The sequence below is a fragment of the Cotesia glomerata genome, linkage group LG2, assembly GCF_020080835.1.
Source record: "Cotesia glomerata isolate CgM1 linkage group LG2, MPM_Cglom_v2.3, whole genome shotgun sequence".
Lineage (NCBI taxonomy): Eukaryota > Metazoa > Arthropoda > Insecta > Hymenoptera > Braconidae > Cotesia > Cotesia glomerata.
In genome coordinates this window covers 30391059-30411585 of record NC_058159.1, presented here as the reverse complement: position 1 = coordinate 30411585, position 20527 = coordinate 30391059, and the positions used below count along the sequence as shown (strand labels likewise).

The window sequence follows — 20527 nt, the reverse complement described above, 5'->3', positions numbered from 1 at the left end:
CATATATTTTTATTTTTTCAGATTAGTTGTGATAATGATAAGAATAATTGTTATGATAATTTAATTGATTATAATGTGGAATTTTAACTGACAAGTTACTGGGAGGTTAAGTATAGTAAAATGGAGAAGGTTGAAAATGAAACGGATAATAATAAGGTATTTTAATTATATTTTTTAGATAATTATATAGTATTGTTTTATTTATTTATTTACTGTTTTTTATTCAGATGACAGAGTCTGTCAGCAATGAACAAGACACGGTTAAAACGGAGCAAAAAGAAGATTATGAAGAGCGTTATAATAAAGTAAATATTATTGTTTATTTTTTAATATTATTTAGAGTTGAATATTTATTTATTTGGTGTTTTAGTTGAGGGGATTTGCTGTTAAATTAAAAAAAAAAGTACAAGATTTAACAGAAGAATTAAAAGTTGTTGAAAATGATAAAATAAAAGCTATTGTTGAGAAAGAAGAATTTCAGAAGAAAATTTCATTGGTTTCTGATAATGTTAAAAAACTACAGGTATGTTAAACGGGTTTTTTTTATTTTAAATAAATATTTATTTATTTAAATATAATTTGCACTTGTCAATTTTTTTGTTGACATTAATTACAGATTTTTGATAATTTTAATAAATTTTGTAACAAATAAATAGGCAAAAAAATTGACATGTGGAAATTTTAATAAATTAAAAATACAATTTTTTAAAAACAATTTTTTCTTGAGAATTTTTTTAAATTTCTAAATAAATTTCTTTAACAATAAATTAGTTATAAATATCCAATAAAAATAACAGATGTCAATTTCAATATCATAATTTCTCATTTTTTCATTAATTAAATTCTAATTAATTTTTTTTTTAAATTAATGTTATTTAATTTTAAATACTTTCTATTGATGTATATTGCCGACAGGCGTATGTTGATTAATAAATAAATAAATGAATAAATAGTTATTTTATTTTTATATTCTAGACTATTCAGCTGGAATACGATAAGCTTCAAGATTGTTTGGAGCAGGAAAAAAATAAAAACAAAAAACTAACAAAAAATTTAGAAACACTTGTGATAGATAACACTAAACTAAAAGAATCAAATTACGAGTACCGAGAGCGTATAAGTACTTTAACTAGTGATTTAGACAACAATGTCAAGGAGCTCGCAGAAGTGCGAAGTGTAATAAAGAAGAATGTAGGCTTGATACTTCTCTTGGAGGAGGAGAAGAAAGCCAAGACCGTGATCTGTCAGCAGAGGGAAAAAGACTACGAAGAGATCAAAGCTAAACTGGAAGCAGAGATCCAGGCTCATAAGACTACAAAGGCTAGATTGGAGAGCGCTAAGCAGGAATGCTCCAGTAATAATGTTTTATTTTTGGAAGTCGATAATTACGAGGTATATTTTATTTTTAAGCTGGAGGTTGATGATAACTAATTAATTATTTATTTAATTTATTATTAATTAATTAATTTATTTATTTATTTATTAATTAGCTAATTTATTATTTATTTATTTATTATTTATTTATTTATTTATTTATTACTTATTAATTATTTTTTTATTTTGCTGCAGAAAAGTATTGAAGACCTGAAGTCTAAGCTAGCAGATGAAGCGTCGAGGTGTTCGAGTCTTGAGAGCACGATTGAGGAGCAGAACCAGACGATAACTACTTTGGAGCACCAGATAACTGAGCTTAGAGACTCGTGTTTTGCTAAGACGAACCAATTGACGACTTTGGGGGACAAGAACGAGGGCCTCAAGGCTGATCTCAATGATCTCAAGCAAGAAATGGCCTCGGTTGTCAAAGAAAAACAAACTCTGCTGGATTCTATTGAGGGGATTAAAGCAAATATGAGCAAACTGGCCAAGGAATCAGCGGCTCATGCTGCTGAGAAAAATAAAATTGCAGAAGATATGGATTTGTTGAATAAAAATCATGCTCAACAAGTAATTTATCTTTTATTTCAGGACTTGTTTTTTATGCTGGGTTTTATTTGGTAATTTTTTAGGTCGAACTTTTGAAACTAGAAATTACCAGGCTGAATGATATTGTCAGTAGCACTAATGGAGAGTTAGAAGCGCTGAAAGCAGAGTATGAAGGGTACAAAGTGAGAGCTCAAAGTGTTTTGAGGACAAAACAAAGTCAAAATAAAGAGAATGGGCTGAATGGTAAAAGTATTAATGAAATAGAAGCTGAATTAAATCACTTACGTGGTTATTCAACTCATCTTCAAGAAAAATTAGATATTAGCAGGTATTTTTTTTATTTAATTCACATTTATTGTAATAATTATTCTTTTTAATAATATTTTTATCTGTATTAATATTATTAATTATAATTTTAAATTAAAGCTTTTAATTTTTGCTTTTTAAAAATTAATCTTAAGTAAAATATTTATTTGATTTTTTTTATGAAAACTAATTTAGCAGTTTGATTATTTTTAGAATTTTTGTAACAAATAAATCATGGCAAAAAAAGTGAGAAAAAATAATTGATATTTAGAAATTAAAAAAAAAAAATTTCGGAAGAAATTTATTTATTAAATAAATTTAAAAAATGATTAAGTGTCTGCTAACTTTAACTTAATGTCATTTTTTTTTTTTATATTAATAATAGAATTATTTTTAGCAATTTTATTGGAAAAAAATTTTTTGTAAGAAATTTATGTTTTTATCTTTTATTTTTAGTGAAGAAATAAAATCTTTAACAAACGATTTAACGGCGATTAAAGAAGAACGTGATTGTATAAGAGAAAGTAACCGAGATTTAGGTAAAAAATTGTCACTGTTAAGTCAAGATTATTTAAGTTTAAAAGAAAAATGCCGAATGCAATTGACTACTATCGACCAATTAAAAGAAGAAATTGATAGCATGCAAGAAACTTTAAAAACTACACATTCCGTGAGATAATTTAAAGATATTAATTTATTTATTGAATAAGTCCCATAATTTAATAATATATTTTTAATGCAATTAGGCTGAAATGAAGTCTTTAGAGACGCAATATCAACAGGAAATAGAAAACCTGAAAGCAGAAATACAACGACTATCAGTTACTCCGTCAATCAACAAGAATGATAAGCCAGATAAATTTGAGCATGATCATCAAACACGCAATGATATTTATTTACTTGAGAGAGAAGACGCTGAGGTAGTTAAATTATAATTAATAATTTAAATAAAAAGAATTGTGTTAAGTAAGTTGGTGTAAATTTAGGGATCAGAGAGTGTGGACTCTTATCAAGTAGGAAACTCCAGCTCGGAGCGAAATCAACGGACGCTGATGCCTCTCGACGAGCTACTGAACTCTTCCGACGATTATGTAAAATCTGTCCCGGATTTGCCAGCTAAAGTCGACCGTCAGGAGCTGGAAATTTCGGAGCGGAGAGTCAAACATCTGACTGCTCTTCTGGCAGACGCTGAGAGAGACGTCGCTAAGTTGAATCAGATGAATCAGTTACTTAAGGAAGACATCCGGAGACAACAGCGCAGTGTTGAGAGAGAGAGTCATGCTAATAATTTTGAATATTTGAAGAATGTTGTTATTAAAGTAATTTTTTTTTACTATTTTTTTAATATTTATTAATTAATTAATTAATAAATTTATTTATTTATTGATTAATTAATTAGTTAACTAATTCATTTATTTATTTCAATTGATCATGGAACTTTTGCTGTGATGATTTATTAATAAGTAAAATTTTTTATAATAGTTATTAATTTAAAAATATATAACTCTTAATTCTATTGAAGAGTAATAATTATTAAAGTAATATAAACAAAAATGAAAATAATAATAGGAGCAATCCTATAGACATTTTTAAAAAAAATTTTTAATCAATTAATTAATTGATTTTATTAATATATTACAGTTTATCGCTTTGAAGAACGGAGATGAAAGAAGTAGACTCATTCCAGTACTCAATACAATACTTAAGCTCAGCCCTGAAGAAACTCACCAATTAAATCAAGTAGCCGGAGGTACAATTAATTATAATTGCTCTAATTAGAATAATTAAGTGCATAAAGATATTTATTATTAACATTTTTGCAGTATCTGGACGTGGCTGGCTGCCATTAATATCAATGCCCATGTGGAATAATGACTAAAATTAATGCGTATCATTAATTAATTATATTGTGTTATTTAAAAGCAATCTTAAAAAAAAATTATGTATTTTTAATGTATTTTCTAGTATAAAAAAAATTCCTGGTTAAAAGATTAAATTTATTTATATTTTATTTTGGAGCAGAATAAAAAAATTTATTAATTTTTAATGAATAATTATAATTTTACAAATTAATTAATTATTATACATGACTAATGTTAATTAATTTTAATTACAATTAGTACTAATTTTTTAATTTGGTTTATTGTCAATGAAAAATCATTTAATTATTTTTTTAACAAAAAAAATTGACATGTAAAAGTTAAAAAAATGAAAAATATAATTTTTTTTTTTTAAATAATTTTTCAGAACAAATTTGTTGGAAAAAAAAATTGACATTTAGGAATTTACAAAAATTAAAACTTATTTTTTTTTTAAGTAATCAATCAAATTTTATTGAAAAAAAAATGAGATGTAGAAATTAGAAAAAAAATTTTAAACGTAATTTTTTGTCTAATAATTTTTCAGAACAAATTTGTTTGAAAAAAAAATTGACATTTAGAAATTTACAAAAATTTTAACTTATTTTTTTTTAAAGTAATCAATCAAATTTTATTGAAAAAAAAATGAGATGTAGAAATTAGAAAAAAAAATTTTAAACGCAATTTTTTGTCAAACAATTTTTCAAAACAAATTTTTTTGATAAAAAAAAATCAAAAAAATTATCAAGACTGATAACATTAATCTTCAATGATTAAAAAATTTCAATTGTCAGGTGATTACGTAATACAAGCGATAAGTAAATATATGTATTCATTGCTTCTATCAAGTGTGAAGTGATGAGCTAAGATTCTTAATAAGGGTTTATATTTTTTCTCTCTCTCGCTCTCTATTGGACAAACGAGAGTATCTCTGTCATACTTGTACAACTTATGGAATATTTAAACGGATTTTATGCATAAATAAATGAAAATTTTCCAAAAAAGCGCTTCGCTCTTCGATGGATAATTTAATTATCCATCGAAGAGCGAAGCGCTTTTTTTTTTAAATTTTATCTTATTCATGAGCAAAACTCGTTTGAAAATCAACTATCAACCGCTCTTATTAAGGAAGTCCTTTCGCTCCAGTTGAGTCAAAACAATTGTAGTTGTCAATATACAATAAATTAAAATAAAAAACCCATAAAAATTCCTAAAATTAAATAATAACTAGTATATGAGGCATTAATCGTTGAAATTTTGAAAATAAAAAAAAAAAAAATAGTTAAATACAAAAATTAATTTGACTCTTTCAAATCAGCTGCTAGTAACCTGTCCGTGATTTGGCGACGCTGTACTTCGGTTATTTACATTTCCATTTGCACAATATAACCTTAAATTTGTTTAAGTTTTTGCAGTCAGTGTAAATAAATAAATTAGTTTGAATTTATTGAATGGTCTGAAGCTCGCACGCTACGCAATGTTGCCAAATGTTTTGACTCCATTTTATTGTAGGTTACTTGAGAATTTTTTGTGATTTTTAAATATTAATTTCTCAATAAATATCTCGGTAACTGATATATTTTATTGCAAAAAAAGAAACCTGAATATTTCGAAAATCTGATTTTTAGTTTTTTTTTAATTCATCTAATCCATGACTGATAGTATAATTTGAGAAATACCGCAAACGTGTGACTTTCTCGTAAGACTCTGAACAAATACTAACATTTAAAAATTTTATTTTTTCAAAAATTTGTCCGATAAAGTATAATTTAAACCTCACTATCCCATAATAAAATTAAGATGAAATGTATGTGAAACCAATTTATTCGTGATGTGATTGGTTGAAAATATTTATTCTCATTCTGATTAGTTGAAAGTGAATATAATATACATAAACTACACATAAATATATCATGACCATAAATATGAGGCGCGCGCTTGCGCGCGCAAATTTGAATTCTAGTTAGATAAATAAGGACCTTAACAAGCGAGACCATCTTTTTCTCGCTTTGCTCTCACGGAGTTCAACCGAACTATCTCTGTCGCACTCCCAACAGCAGAGCAATTGCAGTTTCGATTGGTTTCACGAAACGAATGACATTTTTGAAAAAAACGCTTTGTGGTGAAATAGTTTATTAAATTATCTATTATCTCTAAAAACGTTTTTTCAAAATTTCTATTCGTTTCGCTAAGCCGATAGAAACTGCTATCACTGGTCTCGGCTGTTAACTATTAGAAAAAAATTAAATTTACTCATAATCTAATATTTTTAGTAGATTTTATAAAAATCTAACTATTGCAGCCGTCCTCATGGCGCAACTTTGAAAAAATTTAGTCGTTTTCTGACTCAGTTTGTCAAGCTGAGTCAGAAAATGTATATAGTTCAAAAGTTTATATATGTATGTATTTATATATATATATATATATATATATATATATTAGCAAAAGCATATGATCATGCTCCACTGCCTTAATAATAATTATATTTATTGTATTGAGCTTATATATACTATCTTATTGTAATAATAAGTATAAAAAAGTTTGGAAAATCCAAAAGTGCTCGCCTCATAACGCTCATTCATTTTTTAAGAAAAAATAAATTCTGTAACTGATAAAAAAAAAGAAAATTATAATTAAGTAATTTCTTACAGAGTATTTTTTTTTTTTTTTAAATATCAACGCCCTTTTTTCTTGTTATATGCGCACGCAGTTTAAAAAAATCTAGCTTTATCAAGTGGCGCCATAGTTTTCACGTGATAAATAAGAAAAATTCGTTTGTCTTTGTACGGTTATATCGTAATAAATTTTAATAAAAATTCAATTTTAAAAAAAAATACGTAAACTAGGCTACTGATATGAAATACGGACCCAGTTCATCGCATTCGTAAACTATTAAAAAAAGTCCGGTCTTGAAATATCAATTTGTTCAGGAGTAATCATTGGTACATCCAAAATGGGGTGACATCCGGACGTCCGCGTAAAATTGTTTTCAAAACATTTTTTTATTCAAAATAGCTACATGAAATGATTTTAGAAAGTAAAAGATGGTTTAATTTAAGTGTTTTCTCCGTGTACATCTACTTATATTATTGTATAAGTGTAATATGGTTGTGATAGAGACATTTAAAGATCACAAAATTGCTTGACCTTGACGAGTCGAGTATAAAGCACAACCTCACGCGCTTCGCGCTATGAGGCGTGCAATATGCGAATATTTTATTATATAAATCAAATTTAAACACCTGTACTTTTAGTTAATAGTTTTAAAAATATGTTTCTTTTATAATTGCTCATTGCAACATGTGTAATACACCTTCTAAAATACATTAATGTATCTTTTTGTATCCTCATAATTGGCCATACAGGCTGTCAGGATTTATTAATAAAGAAAATAAAATAAATAAATAAATATATATATATATTTATACGATATAACGCGGCTTGTCAGCACGATAGCGTTTTTAATTTATAACCGATTCTTCTCAAACTCAACATGCTTTATCTATCGATCAAAACCAAAGTTAAGTTCGAAGATGAGCTTAATCGGGCGAGTAATTTGGAAATGACAGGATTTTGAAATTTTGAAAATCGTAAAAATTGATGTTTTTACTACTTCAACTTGATATAATTACTGATCGAGACAAGATATCAAAATTCGGTAAAATGCATCGTAAAGCTCTTTTAATAAGCTTCAATTTCCACTACTCAGAAGTGGTAATAGTCTCAATATTACTCCTTTTAGAATTCGTTTAATGAAACAGTTTTACTGTTGCAGCCGTTTTAGAATTATTGTCTGCATCATAGCTTAATCATGATGTAAATTCAATAATTACGGTAATGATTAGTCTTTCGTGTAAAGTTTTCAGGTAATTCGTCAGTAAATATGTCACAAATTAGTTCTATATATTGTTTTCTTCAATTAAAATTTTATCCGGTTTCAAACATCTGATTGATTTGCAAATTGTTGTTCCTAAGCAGTTATTTAAAATTTAGTCATTTATAATTCAAATTTTATAATCTTTGCAATTCTTTGAGAAATGATACTGAAGTTAGCTGTCAACTGTCAATTTTAAAAATTTTTTTAACAAATCAATTACAATAAAAAAATGCTTCTAAAAATTTTCACTTGTAATTTTTATTAATTTTCACATGTGAAATTTTTTAATTATTTTTTTTATAATAATTTAATTGCCCTAAAATTCTAAAAAAAATTTTAATGTCTGTTAACTTCAGTGTCATTTTGAGAAACTTTTTCTTCAAAAGTTAATTTTTTTTCCAAAATTTGTTCTAAATAGTTTTAAATTTATTATTGAATTTTGTTTTTAATTCATAAATAAGTTATACATATTGATGTTATTATATTATTTTATTAAAAATCAATTTTCTTTATTTGAAAAATCTACTTCCATTTCGGCTGCCGAATGGCCTTTTTATTTATTTTACATTGGCGGCGAAAGAACCTCCTTAAACTCTAGATTTATTGAGATAAGAGAGAAAGAAATAGAGAGAGTAATTTCTTGAGGAGTATACCAGTGTTGCCAATGTCCGGGTAGTTACCCATTTTTCAGGTAATTCGATATCGAATGGGTAAGTCGACGGGTAATTAGATTTGGGTGGGTAAAATCGGGTAATCAGCTTAATCAAGATGGAATATTGTAAAAATATTGTATTGCAAGAGTTAGATAATAAATGGAATAGACACGCGTTGTTGGATTTGACTGATTTCAATATTTATGTAAATTTAGACTCCGAAGATTATTGGAGGGAAATCTTAAGATATCAAATTGAATATAACAAAAGCTAATTAATTTCACCATTAATGGTGAACTATTGTTTAAGAATCTAAAAAAAGTTACATACTTTTTATGACAAGTTTTACCATTTTCAAATGTATCCGTTGAGAGAATTTTCAGTGACATTAAAAATGTATAATAATTAATTTAGCGGATATTTGATAATTTTAAGAATTTTCGTAACAAATAAATTATGACAATAAATAATTATCAAAAAAATTGACATTTAGAAATTTAAAAAAATTAAAAATACAATTTTTTAAAGATAATTTTTTTCAAGAAATTTGCTTGTTAAAAAAATTAAAAAATTTTCAAGTGACAGCTAAATTCAATGTCATTAAAAATGTAAAAACTGATCATAGAAATAACTTATTAACTGATACATTAAAGTCTATTTTAATTACTAAAAACTTTTTATCCTAAGATAGTGATACTATTAACTTTGAACCAAATGAAGAAATGTTAAATACTAATATTTGGGATATGAAAGACGTTTATATATTAGTATATTTATGTATGTTACGTTATGACTTTTGTAAAAATTTTAAACATTAAATTTATAATAATGTTGCTACAAACATTATAAAATTTTTATATAAAATAAAGGATTTTATTTAATAATTAATTATTTTATGCATTTTATATTGTCAATACTGTAAGGGTATAAAATTATAAATAAATTTTCATATTTGCCGCTCTCAAAATAGAGTTGATAACAGTGTTGGGTAAAAACGGGTAATGGACCCTGATAGCCACGCTTTGATTAAAAGTAGTTGCATTTCAGCAGTTACAGTTAACTTGACATCAAGTTTGCCGTAAATTTTTATAGTACAATAGTTGTAAACAAATTGAATGCAATTTACAGCCCCAATTTGAATACAAGTTAACACCGAACTTTTAGTTAAATTGTACTACAATTTTACTACAACTTGAATAAAATACTTGTACTGCAAGTCTTGACGTCAAATTGCACTGTAACTTGTAGACAACTTAAGTAAAAACGTTTGGTTTGCAACTTTTTTCATCAAGTTGGCTACAAATTTCGGCAGTAGATTGAATAAAAGTTTAAGTTAAGATGGCTATCAGGGGAACTTTGAGGAAAGGGTAATCGAGATTCGACCCATCGGCAACACTGGAGTATACTGTTGATACGACAGTAATTTCTGAGCAGTCGACCTACCAACACAGTAATTTTCTCTTCTCACTTAATATTTCCTGTCGAAGTTCATAAACTGTCCGTACTGGCATTGCTGCGTGTGTATCGTTATTTTCTGAAGAGAAAAATGCCTTCGAGTTGATGCTCACGTACTCGTGGTCACATTTATTGGATTTAGTCATCTTAACGTATATATAACGTAGAACTGAGTTACCGTTTCATTTTAATATTTCCATTGTGAACGTTGTTACCTGAGCATCATAACGTGTTAACTCGAATTACCGTTGTATTTTATCGCTATTTCAACAAACTTAATTTAAAAATTTACTTTTATTTTATATTAAACAATTTACCGAGTTTTTTTATCATATAAATAATCATGAGGGAAATTATTCACTTACAAGCCGGTCAATGTGGGAACCAAATCGGTTCGAAGGTCAGATATACATTTTTATATTTTTTTTTAATTTTAATTAATTTTATAATACTTGAATATTTATTTTAAATTATTTTTATGTCAATTTATTTAATTTAAACAAAGTGATTAATTAAATTAATATTTGTTTTATTTAATTATGAAATTAAATTAAATTTTTCCACGTGTTTGGAACTGCGCATCTTTACAAATTCGCGCGTCTTCATTTTAAGGAGAATTAATCAATAGTTTAATTGAGATTGTTGAAAAAAAAAAAATATTTTTGTGTTGGAAAAAACGTAGATAAAAATTCAATGAATCATTTTTAAGTGTAAGATTAAAATTATTGTCAAATATAGATAAAAATAATATTTTAACAAGCGATAAATTAAATTGTGGGTAATAAAATAATTGAATTTAGGAAATAGTTAAATTATATGTCGGGTAGTTTAGGTGATGAGTAAACGTGTGTGAGGAGAAATTTTAAAACTGCTTGGGCTTTATAAATAACTACGTTGTGTTAAGAGTTGCTCGGAGTTAGAGAAGTAATTTGTACATGCGTTTTGCTATTTTAGAATAATTATCGCAAGAATTATCCGGTCTTAAATCAGACTTAAATTTGATGGAATTTTTTGATGAAAATTTGGAATAATATTAATTTGTATTATTATTATTATTATTATTAATTTATAGTTTTGGGAGGTAATCTCTGATGAACATGGCATTGATCCAACTGGACACTACAACGGTACAAGCGATTTGCAGTTGCAGCGTATCGATGTTTATTACAATGAAGCTAACAGTAAGTTTAATTATAATTTAGCAGATATTTGATTGGATTATTTTTATAATTTTTTTAGCAAATAAATTATAGCAAAAAAAAAAATAAAAAAATGTTTTTTTTTTTTTTTTTTGTATTGAGAAAATTAATGACATTAAAGAATTTTTTAATTTTTTTTAACAAACAAATTTGTTCAAAAAATTGCATTTTTTATTTTTAAAAATTTTTACATGTTAATTTTTTTTGACAATTAAAAAAAAAAAATTCTAAAAATAATTAAATATCTGCTAAATTTATTTTCATAAAAAATTACTACAAAGAAAATAAAAAAAACTTTTTGCCATAATTTATTTGTTATAAAATTATTAAATATATGCAAAATTAATTTTTATTTATTAATTATTAATTTTTATATTTTTTTTAGATCACAAATACGTCCCACGAGCAATCTTGGTGGATTTGGAGCCAGGAACTATGGACTCGATCCGCAGCGGACCTACTGGTCAAATGTTCCGTCCAGATAATTTTGTATTTGGTCAAAGCGGCGCAGGTATAACAAAATAATAATAATTTTATTAAATTGAATATTAAAATAATTATTTAACTTGAAAATTGATATTGATTTTTCCAATTAATAGGCAACAACTGGGCCAAAGGACACTACACCGAAGGCGCAGAGCTCGTTGACGCGGTACTTGAAGTCGTGAGACGAGAGTCTGAGGGCTGTGATTGCCTCCAGGGTTTCCAGCTGACTCACTCACTGGGAGGTGGTACCGGCTCGGGAATGGGAACTCTGCTGATTTCTAAAATTCGTGAGGAATATCCAGACCGAATTATGGCTTCTTTCAGTGTATTTCCTTCACCTAAAGTAAGAAGCCGGTTATGAAATTAATTCATAAGTCGGAATTTGTGAACAAATAGATAAAATCTAGGGCTTTTGCTAATCAGAAGGATTAATTTTTATTTTTCAGGTTTCTGATACTGTTGTCGAGCCTTACAATGCTACTTTATCAGTTCATCAGCTGGTTGAGAATACCGACGAGACTTTCTGTATAGACAACGAAGCGCTCTATGATATTTGCTTTAGAACGCTTAAGCTCTCTTCACCTACTTATGGGGATTTGAACCACTTAGTTTCGGTAATTATCATTATGATTATCAATATTATTGTGCCTTTTCAAGGTTTTATATCATTCTCACCGATAGTCAATTTATTATAACAAGTTTAAGAAATGACCTTGTATCTTTTAAACTATTGACATTTTTAAAGATATAAGCTCATCCTGATGTTACACTCATCGAGACCTTTCATTTGAGTACCCACATCAATTTTTCATATATTTTATATATATATATATATGAAAAATATATCAAAATGCATGTGGGTACTCAAATGAAAGCTCTTGATGAGTGTAACATCGGGATGAGCTTATATCTTTAAAAATGTCAATAGTTCTCAAGATACAAGGTCGTTTCTTAATTATGTTAAATTGCACTGTACTTTCGTAACTATTGACATTTTTAAAGATACAAGCTCATCCTGATGTTACACTGATCAAGACCTTTCATTTGAGTACCCACATCAATTTTTCATATATTTATATATATTATATATATATGTATATATAAAAAATATATCAAAATGCATGTGGGTACTCAAATGAAAGCTCTTGATGAGTATAACATCGAGATGAGCTTATATCTTTAAAAATTTCAATATTTAAGAAAATATCGTGCAATTTAACAAAAGTCATTATTTAATAAAGCAAAATTTTACTTATTTATATTTCACAAGTCACGGCAGTCACATAGTGACTGACAGATTGCTAGTTGTTATTATTATTAGTTATAATTTTTTTTTTTTTTAATTAAGACCCATTATTAAAATGAAATAATTATTTGTACAGATGACAATGTCTGGAGTAACAACTTGCTTGAGATTCCCCGGACAATTGAATGCAGATCTTCGCAAACTAGCTGTGAACATGGTACCTTTCCCACGGCTTCACTTCTTCATGCCTGGATTTGCTCCACTTACTGCCCGCGGAAGTCAGCAATATCGTGCTGTATCAGTTTCTGAGCTTACACAACAGGTATGCAATAGAAAACTTTCCGAAGATCATATAAATAAAAATAAGTATTTAATTAAAAATGAAAAATTTTTTTCAGATGTTTGACTCAAAGAACATGATGACGGCCTGTGACCCAAGACACGGACGTTACCTGACAGTAGCAGCTATTTTCCGTGGTCAATTGTCGATGAGGGAAGTTGACGAACATATGCTCAGCGTACAGAATAAAAATTCAAGCTACTTTGTTGAATGGATTCCCAACAATGTCAAGGTCGCTGTTTGCGACATTCCACCTCGTGGTCTCAAAATGTCCGCGACTTTCATTGGTAACACGACCGCTATTCAAGAAATTTTCAAACGGATCAGCGAACAATTCACCGCGATGTTTAGACGCAAGGCTTTCCTTCACTGGTACACTGGCGAAGGTATGGATGAAATGGAGTTCACTGAGGCTGAATCTAATATGAATGACTTGGTTTCGGAGTACCAACAATATCAGGTAATTTTTTTTTTTAATTAATTTTTTTTTTTATTTAATTTAATTTTTTTATTAAATTAAATAAAATTTTTTTTTTTATTCAATTTAATTTCTTTTTTATTTTTTAATTAAAATAATAAAATTATTTTTTAAATAAAAATAATAAATAAATTATTTAAAATTTTTAGGAAGCGACCGCTGAGGATGAGGAATGTTATGAAGACGAAGAAACTGCTGAAGAACTGGAAGCTTAATTTTCAACCAGTCTCGAATCTAATATTAAAATTTCAAACTATTAATCAAATCACAAGTATTTTTAGTTATAAATAAGATATAACAATATAACTGTTATATATTAATTAATAACTGTCCGTTATCTTTGTTACTACTTCCGTATTAGGTGATAACTTAAAATTAATAACTAATTACATTCAATACTAGACTGAGACGATTACATTGATTTGCATGTTATGAATATATAAAAAAAAAATCATTATTAATATTTGTTTTATAATTGAATTTAATTATATAAATAAAAATTATTATAAAATATCCTTTATTCTTACTGTTCGTCGAACTGCGTTACTGTAACCTTCTATATACTTGAACCACACTCCGTTTGTATGAACTATTTTTTTTATTCGTTGGTCCACTCGCTCAGCTTTCGGGGAGGTCTGCTCAGGAGACGTTGGATCGGGTATCTTGGGAGGTAGCTTGAAGTTTTTGAAGAAGTCTCGGAATTTCTGAAAGTTATTTGTTATAGTTAAAATTATAGTTAAGAAATTACAGTGCAATTTAACATAATTAAAAAACTACCTTGTATCTTGTGAACTATTGAAATTTTTAAAGATATAAGCTCGTTCCGATGTTACACTCATCAAGACCTTTCATTTAAGTACCCACATCAATTTTTCATATATTTTATATATATTACATATATATGTATTTATGAAAAATATATCAAAATGCATGTGGGTACTCAAATGAAAGCTCTTGATGAGTGTAACATCGGGATGAGCTTATATCTTTAAAAATGTCAATAGTTAAGAAAGAACAGTGCAATTTAACATAGTTAAGAAACGACCTTGTATCTTGAGAACTGTTGACATTTTTAAAGATATAAGCTCATCCCGATGTTACACTCATCGAGACTTTTCATTTGAGTACCAACATAAATTTTTCATATATTTTATATATTTATATATATATGTATATATGAAAAATATATCAAAAATGTATGTGGGTACTCAAATGAAAGCTCTTGATGAGTATAACATCGGAATGAGCTTATATCTTTAAAAATGTCAATAGTTAAGAAAGTACAGTGCAATTTAACATAATTAAGAAATGACTTTGTATCTTGAGAACTATTGACATTTTTAACGATATAAGCTCATCCCGATGTTACACTCATCAAGACCTTTCATTTGAGTACCCACATCAATTTTTTCAAATATTTATATATATGTATATATGAAAAATATATGAAAATTCATGTGGGTGCTCAAATGAAAGCTTTTGATGAGTGTAACATCGGGATGAGCTTATATCTTTAAAAACGACAATATTTAAGAAAGTACAATGATTAATAAAAAAAATTTATATAAGCTTACTGGATCTTTAAGATCATCATTCAGCGTGATACGCTCCACGCGATCTATATGATTTGGTCTGTTAACTGGATTAGGTTTAGCAAAATCATCTTTTGTATTTTCAGTTGACGCTGGCTTATTTTCTTTAGAACTTTCAGCTCCCGTAGCTACCGCTGCTCGCTTTACTCTTTCAGCCTCGATTTCTCTGGATACTATTTGCTTCACGGTGTAAGACAGTCCTTTGCGTTGCTTACAATCAGGGAAAATGCCGATTTCAAAAAAATCTCTAGTAAATTAAATAAAATAAAAAATAGTTCTATTTTTTTTTTTTTAAATAAATTCAAAAATATTTATTACGGTTCAATAACGTAGTCCAGAGAGCCGTCCTCCTTTCTGTCCTGAACGAACGAAAGCTTGAGACTCAGCATTACGTCTATCAGGTGATCCAAGTCCGACTTTTCTTTTGCAGTGTATAAATTAATAGCCACAGAACGAAGTCGGGGTGTCAGTAATTCGAATGACAGCGGAGCAAGGTCCAGAATTATCACTAGAGCACTTAGACCACATGATCTTTGGGCTGCTGATACCAAGGTTAGTGTTTTTTTTATTTTTTGACTCACCTAAAAAATAAAATTATAACTATAGTTATTAATTTTTTTATCCATTGTATTTTTTTTTATTTTTATTCACCTCAGTTGCTGTGTAGGGAAATGATAACTTTGGAGCTCTCGGAAGTGCAAAACCTAAATGCCAGGATGCAAAAGCATAATTTGTGTATGGCATTACTTGCCAATCATTTTTAGTCGCAACAACTGTTGTTACTTGATCATAAAATTGAAACCATTCTAAAGATCCAGATACTTTGTTTAAATTATCATGGCAGTTTGGTGGGTAATTTTCAAAAATTCCTTGGACAAATCTTTCCGAGTTATCTAGAAAAATTAAATCATAAAATTATGAAAATTTCCACTAAACATTTTTTTTAATTTTCACAAGTGGAATTTTTTTATTGAAATTTTTTTTCATAATACTTTTAATGCTATTAGATTATAAAAAAATGTCTAATATCTGTCATAAATTATAGTATTTATACTGAAAATTTTTGTAATTTATTTTATTGAAAAATAACTTTTAAAAAATTTCACATGTAAAAAATTTTATAAACTACATGTGCAATTTTTTAAAATAATTTTTTTAGTTCGAATTTAATTACTAAAAAATTATTGAACGTCGGCTAATTTTAATATTATTATTTTTTATAGTATTTATAATTGAAATGATATTACTTACTACTGTAAGCTGATTTTAAAACCCTCTGAACTCTTTCTCGTAAAGAAAGAGGTCCAGTTTTATCATGAGGAACTAGAAACATATCTTTCCAAAATTCAAACAGTCCCTTTTTAGAATCTTTTAAACTCAAATCCAAATTAGTTTTTTCGCAATCATCACCCATGTATTGCAAGGCATTAACACACGACCTGACATCACACCCTGACTTTTCAGCTATCTGTAAAAGGACCCGTTGATCTACATCGAGTCTCTCCCTACGAGCAATCGTCACTAACCGATCGCTCAGAGCTGCCGGGGTGATTCTAGGAACGTATATTGAAAAAGCCACCGCTCGTAAAGGCCTGAAAAAATTTTTCCTCAATTATAGGCTTAAATCATTTAAAATTAGCCAACTTCTTTAATTTTTAGATTTTTTTAAAATTAAATTAGAACAAAAAAATATTTTTAAAAAATTGCACTTATAGTTTTTTACAAATAAAAATTTTTTTAAATCATTTTTTCAATAAAAAAAAATTCTAAAAATTTTTAAATGTCGGCTAACTTAATTTTGATTTAAAAATTCATGAATAAAAATAACTACCTCAATGCCGGAGTGTACAACTCATTACAAATACAAACAATAGGTCTTTTACAAAACTCATTACTTTTTTCAGCTGATTTAGACTTTTTACCCTTTTCAGATAGTTTTCCTTGAACGAACTTGAGTAGCAATTCTATCGAGGCAGCTGGAGCGCCATCAATTTCATCTAAAACCAGACAATTAGGCCTTGGATCAGCACCAATCATCGATTTCATCTGCGTAGAAGCTAATAGAGCCTGTCTAAAAGCCTCCGGACTACGGTCATCACTCGCATTGATTTCAACGACATTATAACCAGCGTGTCTAGCCACCAAGTGTGCTAATGTCGTTTTTCCAAGACCCGGGGGTCCGCTGAGCAACGCGATTCTATGTACAGGAAATCCTTTTTTATCTACAAGCTCTTCATTGTTGCAATTATCGCCGAATTTATTGGCATTAAATCCACCCTCTCTTGAATTTATTCTATCTGATTTATTATTGTTAAAGTTTCGTGATTTGAACGAGTTAGTTGTTGAATTTTTTTTTCTCATAACTATCTCACGGTTGAACACAACCTTATCCCAGAGTTTCATCCAGCGCAAAAATTCGCGGTTGGTTGTTTCGTCGGTAAGAAGCTCCATGTATTTTTTTGGACGATATTTATCAACCCACAATACATCTTCACCTTTTTTTCTTGCTGATCTAGATGTTATCGATTTTTCTTTTGCTTTATCTGCCAACTGCCAAAAGTCAAATTATTTAATTAAGATTACGTGTGTTAATATCCCGGGACAAAATATCCCCGGACAAAATATTACTGCAACCAAATATCACAAGGATTATTTATAAGACGATCAATATTGAATAAACTTAATCTATACTAATATTATAAAGAGGAAAGATTTGATTGTTTGTTTGTTTATTTGCGTTGAATAGGTTCCAAAACTACTGAACCGATTTGAAAAATTCTTTCATTGTTGGGAAGCTACACTATTCTCGGGTGACATAGGCTATATTATATTATAATTAATTTTGAAATTTTTGCTGAATACCCGTGCGAAGCTAGGGCAGACTGCTAGTAATTTATTTTATAAAATAAAAAATAAATGAAATACTACAAGGATTATTTATCAGACGATCAATATTAAACAAACATGATATTTTATAAAATAAAAAAAAAATTAGCTACTATGAATATTATTTCACTATTTATTTAAGAGTGATTTTGTGTGTGTTTATCTAAAAATAGGCCAACACATAAGCTTGTTACCGTGTTGTGCACTTTGATCATGGATTTTGTGTGTGTTTATCTAAAAATAGGCCAACACATATTTTGTCGCGGGGATATTTTGTCCGGAGATATTAACGCGTGTCACCTCAATATAAATTATAAAATAGAAAAATATAAAATTTTACTTACAATTTTTTCAGCGTCGGCTTTTAATTTATCATAGCTGACTGAAAGCAAACCAGACGATGAGCTAACTTTAATAGGATTAATTACAGCGTCTGGTTTAACTCGAACATACAAGCGTTGAGAATCATAAGGACGGGTTAAGGCAACGAAATTCCAAGAAGGCACTCTAGTAGTTATTGTTTCTCTCTCTGGATCACTGGATTTATTAAAATTGAAATTAATATTAAAATCAACAGCCAAGTCTACCAAAAAATTTTTACAAGTTCAAATTAATTGACTTACTCAGAGTAATTAGAATTCAAAAAACGAGGATTATCAACATCTTTTTCATATCTTTGTTGGACTTTTTGTTTCTGGTTTAAAATTGCTTCAATTATTAAATCTGGCTGGTCCCATCTCGGTCTTTTTTCTCTTCTCAAGCGACTAGAACCTGAAATAATAATATATTTTTTAATAAAATATTAATATTTTAATATTTGTTAATGATATATTAGTTAAAAAATTTATTTGTTAATTTTAAAGTTTAAAATAAATTACTGGGTATGTCTTCTTGTAGAAGATCTGCTACATCCTTCATCAAGTCATCATAGGTTCTTTTCCTGACTTGCTCGGTTAGTGACTCACTCGTTGAAGTGGAAGGCTGAGGAGTCGATTCAATAAATTCAAGCTCTTCATCTGGCTCCGGAAAATCACTAGAAGTACTAGCTTGTGTTTTATTGACAGGTTTTGGAGCATTAACTTGACTCTGAAGTGTCTGTTGAGTACTTGTACCTACTAATAATAAATATTAGTTGGTTTTAATTATTATTATTATTATTTGTTTAATGATCCTAAAGTCAGCTGACAGCTGTAAATTTTAATTTTTATAACAATTAAATCACAATAAAAAAATGTATTAAAAAATTTAATTTGTAAAAAAACTGAAAAACTTCAAGTGCAATTTTAAAAAAATATTTTTTTGTTGCAATTTAATGAATTAAAAATAAATTAATAGCGTGAGCTAACTTTAGTATTATTTTAAAAAATTCAATAAATAAACTTACTGGGAGGATGATTTGATTTTTTATAAACGTCAGTTGGGACCAAATCAAACTCTTCATCTGGATCGGGAAAATCATCGTCATTAGCATAAATAAAACGTGAATTTTCATTAGAACTAGATTTTGGCGGCTGAGTTAAATTATTTTGAGGAACTTTTGTATTGCTTCCTAAAATAAACAAAAAATGATTAATAATTAATAAAAACAAATGAAAGTCAATAAAAAACACCCACCGGCTACATTATTATTTTTTTTTAAACTTTCTGTAGGAACTAGATCGAATTCTTCAACTGGATCGGGAAAATCATCTTCATTAGCATAAATAAAACGTGAATTTCCACTGACACTAGATTTTGGCGGCTGAGTTAAATTATGTTGAGAAACTTTTGTATTGTTTCCTAAAATAAACAAAAAATGATTAATAATGAAAATTAATTTAGCAGATATTTGATAATTTTTAAAATTTTTTTGACAAATAAATTGTGACAAAAAAAATTGCAATTTTTTTAAATAATTTTTCAGAACAAATTTATTTGTCAAAAAATACTAAAAAAATAATCAAGTGACTGCTAACTTTAATGTCATTGATTAATAATTAATAAAAACAAATGACAGTCAATAAAAAACACTCACCGGTTACATTATTAGTTTTTTTTAAACTTTCTGTAGGAACTAGATCATATTCCTCATCAGAATTCGGAAACTCATCATCCATTGGAATTTTTAATTTAAAAAATATATAAATAAAATAAAAAATATTTTAAAGAAATAAAAGTTAAAAACTTTTGGCTGTTGACTAAAAAATAAACATGAAGAAAATAATAATAAACTAAATGTTTGTAGTTG

General features: G+C 27.7%; 3 protein-coding genes across 5 annotated transcripts; 2 read left to right on the top strand and 1 right to left on the bottom strand.

Annotated features, from left to right (window-relative positions):
* Positions 1 to 21: 21 nt before the first annotated feature.
* Positions 22 to 4196, top strand: LOC123259533 (GRIP and coiled-coil domain-containing protein 2). Its single transcript, XM_044720102.1, has 11 exons — positions 22 to 156; positions 228 to 305; positions 371 to 523; positions 976 to 1392; positions 1570 to 1944; positions 2007 to 2251; positions 2686 to 2899; positions 2976 to 3149; positions 3216 to 3548; positions 3871 to 3979; positions 4053 to 4196. Exons 1-11 carry the CDS (start codon positions 121 to 123, stop codon positions 4106 to 4108), a joined length of 2190 nt encoding a protein of 729 aa, XP_044576037.1. The 5' UTR covers positions 22 to 120; the 3' UTR covers positions 4109 to 4196.
* A 5875-nt stretch (positions 4197 to 10071) lies between these two features.
* On the top strand, positions 10072 to 14139 carry LOC123259542 (tubulin beta chain-like). Its single transcript, XM_044720115.1, has 8 exons — positions 10072 to 10473; positions 11146 to 11254; positions 11658 to 11783; positions 11872 to 12101; positions 12205 to 12372; positions 13141 to 13326; positions 13403 to 13804; positions 13972 to 14139. Exons 1-8 carry the CDS (start codon positions 10417 to 10419, stop codon positions 14035 to 14037), a joined length of 1344 nt encoding a protein of 447 aa, XP_044576050.1. The 5' UTR covers positions 10072 to 10416; the 3' UTR covers positions 14038 to 14139.
* A 139-nt stretch (positions 14140 to 14278) lies between these two features.
* On the bottom strand, positions 14279 to 20475 carry LOC123259527 (chromosome transmission fidelity protein 18 homolog). Of its 3 annotated transcripts, none has more exons than XM_044720081.1 (12): positions 20315 to 20475; positions 19915 to 20079; positions 19685 to 19849; positions 19179 to 19415; positions 18924 to 19071; positions 18645 to 18837; positions 17246 to 17964; positions 16666 to 17006; positions 16066 to 16307; positions 15733 to 15995; positions 15397 to 15661; positions 14279 to 14526 (listed from the first exon to the last, which is right to left on the bottom strand). In XM_044720081.1, the coding sequence occupies exons 1-12, from the start codon at positions 20394 to 20396 to the stop codon at positions 14326 to 14328; spliced, it is 3021 nt and encodes a 1006-aa protein (XP_044576016.1). In that variant the 5' UTR covers positions 20397 to 20475; the 3' UTR covers positions 14279 to 14325. The 3 variants fall into 3 exon arrangements, with proteins under 3 accessions (XP_044576016.1, XP_044576017.1, XP_044576018.1); XM_044720082.1 differs by having other exon boundaries at positions 19179 to 19412; XM_044720083.1 differs by lacking the exon at positions 19915 to 20079 and having other exon boundaries at positions 20315 to 20474.
* Positions 20476 to 20527: the final 52 nt, after the last annotated feature.

Bases quoted from the DNA above. Each gene is read 5' to 3' on its own strand.
- LOC123259533 (XM_044720102.1), top strand. From the start codon at position 121: ATGGAGAAGGTTGAAAATGAAACGGATAATAATAAG. The intron at 306-370 runs GTAAATATTATT...TTGGTGTTTTAG, and splicing joins ATGAAGAGCGTTATAATAAA to TTGAGGGGATTTGCTGTTAA. The intron at 2,900-2,975 runs GTGAGATAATTT...TAATGCAATTAG, and splicing joins CTTTAAAAACTACACATTCC to GCTGAAATGAAGTCTTTAGA.
- LOC123259527 (XM_044720081.1), bottom strand. From the start codon at position 20,396: ATGGATGATGAGTTTCCGAATTCTGATGAGGAATATGATCTAGTTCCT. The intron at 20,080-20,314 runs GTGAGTGTTTTT...TGTTTATTTTAG, and splicing joins AAAAACTAATAATGTAACCG to GAAACAATACAAAAGTTTCT. The intron at 15,996-16,065 runs GTGAATAAAAAT...TTTATTTTTTAG, and splicing joins TTCCCTACACAGCAACTGAG to GTGAGTCAAAAAATAAAAAA.
- LOC123259542 (XM_044720115.1), top strand. From the start codon at position 10,417: ATGAGGGAAATTATTCACTTACAAGCCGGTCAATGTGGGAACCAAATC. The intron at 11,255-11,657 runs GTAAGTTTAATT...TATTTTTTTTAG, and splicing joins TTATTACAATGAAGCTAACA to ATCACAAATACGTCCCACGA. The intron at 12,102-12,204 runs GTAAGAAGCCGG...TTTATTTTTCAG, and splicing joins GTGTATTTCCTTCACCTAAA to GTTTCTGATACTGTTGTCGA.